The sequence below is a fragment of the Myotis nattereri genome (genome assembly GCF_964212035.1).
Source record: "Myotis nattereri genome assembly, chromosome: 10".
NCBI lineage: Eukaryota > Metazoa > Chordata > Mammalia > Chiroptera > Vespertilionidae > Myotis > Myotis nattereri.
In genome coordinates, this window is record NC_138085.1 from 29,600,562 (window position 1) to 29,611,110 (window position 10,549).

Consider the following 10,549-nt stretch of genomic DNA (forward strand, 5'->3'; position numbering starts at 1 on the left):
ATGGGGTGTGCAGGAGGCAGCTGATCGATGTTTCTCTCTCATCGATGTTTCTAACTCTCTATCCCTCTCCCTCCCTCTCTGTAAAAAAAAAATCAATAAAATATATTTTTTAAAAACAATACAGTATCGCCCTGCCCGCAAGGCTCAAGGGTTGAGCATTGACCTAAGAGCCAGGAGGTCGAGGTTCGATTCCTGGTCAGGGCACATGCCTGGGTTGCGGGCTCCGTCCCCGGTGGGGGGCATGCAGGAGGCGGCCGATCTTTGATTCTCTTTCATCATGGATGTTTCTCTCGCTTCCTCTCCCTTCCTCTCTGAAATCAATAAAAAAAAAAATTTAAAAAAATACAGTATCTTTCAACTTGTGAGTAGAAGTTTTTATCTTCATTTGTGTAGCCACTTCTGCTTCACGAATGGGCACACTCATAGGCTATTTCATTTGCTCTCTCTCTATAAAAAAACTGTCCCAATAAACTAAGAACTGCTGTGAACACAGTGAACCTAGTAAGTACACTAGCTATGTGCTGCCTCCCGTGCTCACCTCTACGTGAAACTGTCCTCGTAATTACTTTTTGCTCCACATGAATTGCTAACAAAGCCAAGTGAGTCAGGGTGGGCTCCTGGCCTGAGAACAGCCAATCCCTGCACTATTTGTGACAGGAGATGAGACCTGGTGTTAAAAGATAAGCTGGCCAGCTAAGAGCTCTTGGCAATTAGAGACAGGCGCTGAGGGTCATGACGTAGAAAAGCAGCAGAAACTCAGAGTGAGCAGAAGCTGTGAGTAGAAAACGGAGCCTACAATCTATAAAGAACTGAAACACACACATGCAGACCCCAAGCCTAAGGACCCACATTCCCTGCTGCTCAGCTCCTGGAGGTGCCTCCAGTCCAGGCTCCCCATAGCATCTGTGCTCTTCCCGAGGCTGCAAGTTGGTTTAGTTCTGGGTGGGAGATGGAGGTGGGCTGGTGGCCTTGAAAACGAGGTCACACTGCTTGAACTCTTTCGCTTTAGAGTCTTTTTATGTCCTAACCTGAGATTTTTTGTAACTAAATAAGCCTAACTGGAACAACTAGTTAAGCCATGACCACTTTTGTTAAAAGTAGTCACTAATTTTATCCCTGAACAAAGCTGGGAATGTTTAAGCCATTACATTTTAAAACTCTGGTAAGTTTAATGTTGGTTCTATATATACGTTTCCGTATCAGTTAGTACATCAACTCTTACATTCATTTTTGCAAAGACATCATATACCCAAAGATGCGTATCCAGTAACGGGAATCGCAGCCCTTCTGACCTACACTTTCAGGTTCGTTCGGTCATGGTACTTCTGGTAAGGGTCGTCAGCATACCAGTTTCGCCTCTTCCAGAAGGACGTCGTCATCTTATCTAGGAGTTTGCTCTGGGTTTTATTGCAGAACACGAATTCCCTCAGGCGCTTTTTCCTTGCAGCCGTCTTCTTCCATAATTTTTTCTTATAACCAGCCTGTTAGATGATATTACAAGGACATTTCAAACATTACATTAGCTTTATTACTCACGGTTTATGGGCCCAATGGCAACAAAGACCGACTTTCATTGGGGCTGGTATGTTTCTCAGAAAGATGTGATTCTCAATGGGGGTTGGATAGAGAAAGCATGGGTACTTTGAAAAAGAAATATTAACAATTTAATATTTTGAAAAAATTTTAAGTTAAAATTAAAACCACAGAAAATAAAGCTAAATAAATATATGTGCCTGGTGAAGTACAGGGTAATGGTAGATAATAGCTTTATATGCATTACCTTATTATCTCTTAACAATCTTCAACAACATACTATTCTCATTTTACAAATTAAAGAGAAATAGCTACTGATTGGAAAGGTTATGTAGCAGACTGAGGTCAGAGGACGTAGGCACTACACTACTTTTATTCCTAAAGTGGAGGAGCATGAAGGGCGTTCCGGCTAGGTTGGTAACATTTATGTTCGTTTAAGGGGCCAAGTATTATAAGGGCCAGGAAGCACAGTTCTCAAATATATTTATTCTTTCCACACACTAGGGACCAATTTCTGTAGTAAATATTTTGTAAGGAATAATGAATACAGTAAAACTATTACTAGGAGTGGTGAAGGAATGGTTAACCCATGTTTAACCCAGAACTGTCATAAATGTATTATTAAATTACATTTATACTTAAATGACAATTATTAAAATTATTTTAAAGAATTAATTTCTGAAGAAACAGAAAATTAGATTGAATATAAAAACTATAATCATAGCCTGTTTAAACAAGTAGAGACCATAGGTGCCACCCCAGTTAATGTTTGCCTAAAACCACAGAGTAACTTACAGGGGAGGGGAGACGAGAACCCACACTTGTGTGAGAGTCCTTGAGTCCTTTTAAGCCAAGCGCTTCAGGGCACTGTACTAACTGAACGAAACCACAGCTCTTTGCTGAGAAGGTGCCCTGGGTTTCTGACAAGTCTCTGTGTCATCACTGTGACCAGCAAGCTCCATAGTAAAGGGATGCTCAGAAATCAGATAACATGCCTGGCCGGTGTGCTCAGTGGTTGAGCGTCAACCTATGAACCAGGAGGTCACAGCTCAATTCCTGGTCAGGGCACATGCCTGGGTTGTGGGCTCGATACCCAGTAGGGGGTGTGCAGGAGGCAGCTGATCAATGATTCTCATCACTTATGTTACTATCTCTCCCTCTCTCTTCCTCTCTGAAATCAATAAATAAATGAAAGAAAGAAAGAAGAGAAAAGAAAGAAAGGAAAGGTTAAGCGTTCTGGTTTTAAAATGCTAGAGATTAGATTTTTACTACCCATTGATTATAATTTAAAATTGAAAGATTCAAATCAAAATTCTCATATCTGTATAATAATTTTGTAGTTTACAAGCCAAACTGGGTCCCTGTGGACCTCTGACTTACAACTAATTTGCTGTCCTAGCCATCACTGCCAGTATCATTTGAAGATTACTCTGTGGAATGAAACAATGTGAAAACATCTGAAACATTTAGACAACCTCTAGGTTCAGAAATGGAAGGGGAGAATAAACAATAAAAATTAGGGCACCTGGATGGAACTGTCCCACAGAAAATACTTTGGTTTTTTTACACATTAGTGTGAATTAATCTGACCAGATTTGTTATTTTCCTCTTAAAATTAGATTTTGCTGAAACAGGCCTTTCTGCAGATGGAATACTTTCTGGGGCCCTGAATGGGACTAGATGTTATGACTGGAGAATTTGACCAGATCCCCCACAACAACATGAGGGTCTCAGGCCCCAATAAAAGAGACATGGGAAGGCAAAGAAAACCACCCATTTCACTTGATCTAGGGTCAGGGGAGGACCTGGAAATAATTAGTAGAATTAAAAGGGAGAGTAAATGTTTCCAATAGTCCAAAATTTTCAAAATTCACAACTATTACCTCAACTACTTAGTTTACCTACGTCAGTCGTCAGCAAACTGCAGCTCGGCAAACCGTGGCCTGTGAGCCACATGCGGCTCTTTGGCCCCTTCAGTGTGGCTCTTCCACAAAATACCGACTTCTGTGCATGCCACGAAGTTTCAATCGCACTGTACGTGCGCGCCCGCACATGGTATTTTGTGGAAGAGCCACACGCAAGGGGCTAAAGAGCCACATGTGGCTCTCGAGCCGCGGTTTGCTGACCACAAACCGATGTGGATTACATGAACTTTTATCGACTAGTGTAGGAAGCTACTACAGTATTGTTCCAGTGGAGAAATGAGCTGAGAGTGCCAATCAACCTATTCACTTACAAAGTTAGGGTTGTTTTAGAGATAGGGGATAATCCTTTCAACCTATCAAATAGTGACAAAGTCCTACCAATTGTTTACTTTTATAGGGAAGCAAAATTTGATCTTTAAAGAATTACTGGTTAACTTCCAAATAATAAAAGGACTTTAGGGTTTGAATAGTTATCAAAACTCAAAGGTGGTTTTACAAAACTCTGGTTGTCTGCTGCTTTCTAAGGATCAGTTACTGTTTCCATGAATAAGGACATGAACAAAAAAGTCCCTGGTCATGCTCACAACACTCTGTGGGGGAGGACAGAGCCGTAACAATTTGGCAGCCCCCCTTAGGTTGTGGTCTGTGGCCAGAGCAAGTACTGGAGTTCTGGCCAATATGGTCCGCAATTACACTCACCAACAGAGAAACACATATAAAGTTTTTTTAAAAAAAGTGTATGTGGGGTTAACGTTCTGCCATAAAGATTAAGCCTGGAGAATCCAATTCAAGGTGGGCTGAAAAGCTCTCCAGTCCCCAAATCTGAGCCATATGAGTAATGCCTGCTGGAGCCGCCTCGGATATAATACTGGAGGGTTACACAGAGCCTCCCCACAGGTTATTTCGCATTACCCACAGGGAAGCCAGTCATGGAAGAGACCTGAGATGATCCTGTCCTACACTGAAGACTTTCACCATGTGAATAACGCTTATGAAGGTTTAAACGTGTTTCCTTCACATGGATTCACTTACAGGACGTGAAGCCTGCCACGCCAGTACTTAAGCATAGCATGGCAACAGCTATTGGTACGGTGGGAGAAATAGGTCAATGAATAGGCTGAACTCGGCTTCATTTCAATCTGCTCACATTCCTTTTTCAATCAAGTGACAGCTGAAGACCCACCCTTCTCCTCAGCCAAAGGCCAGAATGGAGTCGGAGAAACCTGTCGATGACAGCTTTCACAGTCTTTCTCTTGCCTTTTCGTGAACTGTAGTATGTTACAGTTCTGACCGGCAGCTTCAGGACATCTGGAAGCAGGGGGGCCACTCTAAAATAGATTTTTAAAATTTTAATGAGCAGTAAGAATGATTAAGTGATAAAATCCATTTCTACACTTAGAAATAAGTAGTTCCACAGGAACACAGCTGACTTTTAATATACATTGTTTCTTCCAAAGATCCATGAATGTATGCATACATAAGAACAGCAACTATCACCGACTGGCATGTCGGACTGTCGTCTACCCTCTCAATCCCTAGGAGAGAACTGATTCTATTATATTTCAATCACCTGATTTTTAACCCATCTGCCCACTAGATTGTCACCTCCTAAGGATTTCAACGTGTTTATCTTCGTATACTTTCTGCCAAGTATAGTGCTAGGCAGCCAGGTGTGCTTAACTAAATGCCTGCTGATTGAATGAGCACCACATGCAGCCCACCCTTGCAAGCTGAGCATCTTGCTAACCCTCCACTTGCTGACAGCTTCCATCCAGGAAACCACACCCAGAAACCAGAAGTGTGCTGTCTGGTAGTCCCTGCTGCTGGCACACAGGCATATGGATGTCAATCCTATTCTCCCACTCCATCAGGCAAAGTCTATGCAACAAACGGCAGGTACACAAAAGTATCCCCTATTTCTAAGATGTCTTTGCAGGCATGAATATTTTAGAATTTTTGTCCAAGAACATGTTTACTGAGATATACTCTACCTATTGAGGATTGTTCCAGTGTGCCCCCATGCCAGGTTTCTGACACATGTCGTAAGTCTGGGCGCAGAGGAAACAACTGGAGTCTGAGCATGACAAAGATGCCGGGTGGACAGTGCAGAACTGAGACAGGCATTCTTGGCACTGTGTCGATAGGCTGAAGACGCCAAAACAGTCAGGGGCCGTAAGATTCCTGTAAAGACGGAAAAGCATACATGCTTAATACGACACACCAACATATGAATCCAGATATTTAAAATTAAGTAATACAAATTTTTTTTTTGACATTTATTTGCATTTGTCTTTTTTTTTTTTTATTGCTTAAAGTATTACAAAGGGTATTACGTATGTGTCCATTTTATCCCCCCGCCCTAGACAGTCCCCTAGCCTCCCCTATCCCCCAGTGTCTTATGTCCATTGGTTATGCTTATATGCATGCATACAAGTCCTTTAGTTGATCTCTTACCCCCCTACCTCCTGCCCTCCAACCCTCCCCGGCCTTCCCGCTGCAGTTTGACAATCTGTTTGAGGCAGCTCTGCCTCTGTATCTATTATTGTTCAAAAGTTTATAGTGGTCTCTATTATCCATGAATGAGTGAGATCATGTGGTATTTTTCCTTCATTGACTGGCTTATTTCACTTAGCATAATGCTCTCCAGTTCCATCCATGACGTTGCAAATGGTAAGAGTTCCTTCCTTTTTAGAGCAGCATAGTATTCCATCGTGTAGATGTAAAGTAATACAAAATTTTTAAAGCAACTCAGTGTTATACATTATCAATGTGTCCTCAAGATCAGACTCACCTGTGGAGCTTTTTACCAACTTTATTAAGGCAAACTTACACACCAAAAAATTACCCATTTGTGTACAACCTAATGCTTTTTAGTAAATTTAGAGTTGTGCAACCATCGCCACGATTCAGTCTGATGTGTCCTAGTTCTATGTTCAACAGTACAAAACAAAATATATATAACATGAATTCCCACCCGCCAGACCTTACACTCTGATGAGATAGAACCCCGCACAGAGTGCAATGGCAGGGCAGACACGAAAGCTCGACAACTCCTGAGAGTCAAGACTGGCAGGAGAAGGATGCAAAGAAAACAGCAGAGGTACCTGAACTCTCATCTAGAAAATGAACAGGCCATGAGAGGAAGAGGTACACAATCCAGGTAGGATAAAAAACATGCAAAAACAAGGCTGAAACAAATGTAAGCCTGGAGCGGGGACTGGACCTGCCATAGGAGCTGAGCACTGCGTGCCCGACTGTATTGGAAATGCCTGGGGGGAAGCAGTGGGAAATAGGGCGGGCAGATCAGAGGGCAGATCATGAAGGGCCTAGATGTGTGGAGTCCCCTTTGTCTGGGAGGCAACCAATCAATGTGTCTCTCTCACATCCATGGTTCTCCATCTCTCTCTCCCTCTCTCATCCTCCCTTCCACTCTCTCTCTGAAAATCAATGGAAAAAATATCCTCTGGTGAGGATAAAGAAAAAAACAAATTTAAAAAATAAGCTGTCACATCACTTTTAAGTGTTTTCAATGGAATCTACATGTCATAGTGAGTCGATACCCACCTATGTCATCTATTTCAAAAGCACAAGGACAATAAATTCAAGTTGATGACAATAAGAATTTCTTTTCATCAAAAGATACTTTAAGTAAACTAAAAAGGCAAGCCAAAGTGGGAAAAGATATTGGAAAACACAATTAAATGAGAAAGTTTGCATATCTAAAATATATAGAGCCGAAACCAGTTTGGCTCAGTGGATAGAGCGTCGGCCTGCAGACTGAAAGGTCCCAGGTTCGATTCCGGTCAAGGGCATGTACCTGGGTTGCGGGCATATCCCCAGTAGGGAATGTGCAGGAGGCAGCTGATTGATGTTTCTCTCTCATCGATGTTTCTGACTCACTATCTCTCTCCCTTCCTCTCTGTAAAAAATCAATAAAAAAATATATTTAAAATATATAGAGAACTATAAATCAATAAGACAACTGAATAAAAAAAAAATGGGCAACATATTTAAGTGGGTACTTCATAAAAGAAATTTAAATGGCCACTACACATGTGTAAAGGTATTTTAGGCTCATGACTAATCAGGTAAGTGCAATGTAAACATCACTAAATATATACCAGATTGACAAAAATCTCTAGGTCTGACAATACTAATTGTTGATGAGGAAGTAAAGAACACAACGCTGGGGTGACTTTAAATAAACACATCACTGGCAGTAGCAGGCAGTGCTGAATACACACATACACACACACACACACACACACACACACACACACATACACACACACCTTAGAGAAACTCTGGCGCTCACATAGCAGGACACCAGGTCAATCAGCTTTGTACCTAACTGCCCCAAACTGAAAACGCCTATCAACAGTAAAATGGAGAACTGTGGGGTAGTCTCTTAAGAGACTATTATTTAGCAGCAATGAGCTGGGACCAGAGGTCACAGCTGGATTCCGGTCAAGGGCACATGCCCAGGTTGTGGGCTCCGTCCCCAGTAGGGGGCGTGCAGGAGGCAGCCGATCAATGAGTCTCTCTCATCATTGATGTTTCTCTCTCTCTCCCTCCCTCTCTCTTCCTGTCTGAAATCAATAAGAAATATATATATTTTAAAAAGATGCACAATTAGATGCTGAAACTATTACAGAGGAAAAAAAAAGAACAAGGCAATAATAATGAGAAAAGTGTTTATCTTTGGCCGCAAACGGGACTTTGATGGGGAGGCTCCCAGGGTGCAGAAGAGGCTCTCGGTGCTCTGTGCCCTGACCTGGCTGCAGTTTTCCGATGTTCGCTGTAGAGTTACAGGCATATGGGCTCCGCACCGACCACCACAATGAAGCAAATACCACAATGAAGCAAGTCACACGAATGTTTGACTTCTCAGTGCATGTAAAAGTTACGTTTAGATTATACTGTAGTCTATTAAGTGTGCAATAGCACTGTGTCTTAAAAAAACAATATACTTACCTTGATTAAAAATGTTATTGTTAAAAAATACAAACCATCACCTGTGCCTGTTGGAAAAATGGAGCCAATAAACTTGCTCCACACAGAATTACCGCAAACCTTTGCTTTTCAAAAAAAAAAAAAAATCCCTGCCAGGTGGCTCAGGGGTTGTCTCTACCTCTGGCCCGGGAGGTCAGGGTCTGATTCCCGGTCAGGGCACGGCCGGGGCTGCAGGCGGGACCCCAGGGGGGCGGGCAGGCGGCGGCCGATCTCTCTCTCCCTCTCCCTTCCTCTCTGAAATCAATAAAAATGCGTATTTTTTAAAAAAGCAGTATCTACAAACTGCAACAAAACCAGGCAGACCGGTATTTAAGCCATTCGTGTATGTTACATACATTTTCCCTTGTTATTTCACAAATTAAAAATAACCCATGTAAAGAAACTCTTAGGTAAGTTGGACATTTTACATCGTAGCTTCCAAAAAATATTTATTTTTGTTGATTTCAGAGAGGGAGAGAGAGAGAAACAACAACGATGAGAGAGAATCATGGCTCGCTGCCTCCTGCACGCCCCGCACCGGGACCGAGCCCGCAGCCCGGCCTGGGCCCGGACCGCAGCGAACCGTGAGCGTCCGGTTCATAGGTCGATGCTCAACCACCTCAACCACCGAGCCACGCGGGAGAGGTTTTGCTCTAATTTACTTTAATCTCTATTCTTCCACGGGATTTTGCTCTAATTTATTTTAATCTCTATTCTTTCACGGGATTTTGCTCTAATTTATTTTTCGTGAAAGTAACTTGCTGTAATCTTACCACATCTGAATGACCTTGAACTTTTTGCAAAAGTCCTCTTCCAACTAAGCTAGGTTGCTTTCACTCCCGGCCTCTCCCTCACTCCGGGAATCCGGAGCCCGTCCGGTGCGGGGCTGATGGAGGAACCGAACCGCCGCTCCCCGCGCGGCCTGCGAGCCGCACACCGCCTCCTCCGCGCCCGCCCGCGAGGCGCTCTGCGCGCCGGAGCTCGGGGTCACCCCCACTGCGCGAAGCTCCGAGACCCAGACAAGGGCCAAGGTCAAAGGTCGTGAGGGGTGGTCCTGGCCCCTTCCGCCCTGTCCTCCGGTTTGTTCTCGAAGGAAGGAGGGATGGCGAGGAGCCCGTAAGAAAGCCAACTTCGGGACGCGCAGGTACGCGAGGGTCCAAGAGTTTCTGGTTTCAAATAACGAGACGCCCTCCCCCCGCTTTTTCCTGTGAACTCCCACTCCATCCCGCGCGGCCCCCCTTCTGTGAGGGCAAGAACCGAGCGCGTGGCTCTCCCACTGACCTGATGCTACTCTCGCCGCACCAGCCAGCACGGGAGCCGCCATCTTGCCACCCGCCCTACGGCGGCCGCGTTGGGTCTAAAAGAGTCAGGGCAAAAGGGCACTAAGGAAAACGAGGTGGAGTCAAGGAAGCGGGGGAAATTAAAGGAAGGGCCAGACCAACTTTTATTGAACGCCTTGTACTGGTCAGGCTGTCCTTTACTGTAGGCTCTGAATACATTTTTACTGAGCATTTGACTGAAAAATCTATTTAAAATACAGAACATAGCCGGACCGGTTTGGCTCAGTGGATAGAGCATCAGCCTGCGGACTGAGGGGTCCCAGGTTCGATTCCGGTCAAGGGCATGTACCTTGGTTGCGGGCGCATCCCCAGTAGGAGGTGTGCAGGAGGCGGCTGGTCGATGTTTCTCTCTCATCTCTCATCGATGTTTCTGACTCTCTGTCCCTCTCCCTTCCTCTCTGTAAAAAATCAATAAAATATATTAAAAAAAAAAAATACAGAACATAGCCCAGCCCGTGTGGCTCAGTGGTTGAGTGTCGACCCATGCAGGGGAGGTCACCCGGCCTCTCTCTGCTCTTCCCCGCTTTTGAGGGCGTGAAGGAGGCAGTTGCTCCATGATTCCCTCTCATCGATGTTTCTACCTCCCCCTCTCCCTTCCTCTCTGTAAACATCAATTGAAAATATTTTAAAAATAAAATAAAATACATGACCATTTGCCATGATCTCACTCATATGTGGAATCTAAAGAACAAAATCAACTGATGAATAAAATAAACCCAGAGACATAGAAGCATGGAACAGACTGTGGGATCTTAGAGG

General features: G+C 43.8%; 1 protein-coding gene across 1 annotated transcript; it reads right to left on the minus strand.

The window, feature by feature from the left end:
- Window positions 1-255: 255 nt before the first annotated feature.
- MRPL35 (mitochondrial ribosomal protein L35) lies at window positions 256-9,798 on the minus strand. The gene is made up of 4 exons (XM_081101026.1): window positions 9,732-9,798; window positions 5,450-5,639; window positions 4,642-4,786; window positions 256-1,481 (listed from the first exon to the last, which is right to left on the minus strand). Exons 1-4 carry the CDS (start codon window positions 9,772-9,774, stop codon window positions 1,293-1,295), a joined length of 567 nt encoding a protein of 188 aa, XP_080957152.1. The 5' UTR covers window positions 9,775-9,798; the 3' UTR covers window positions 256-1,292.
- Window positions 9,799-10,549: the final 751 nt, after the last annotated feature.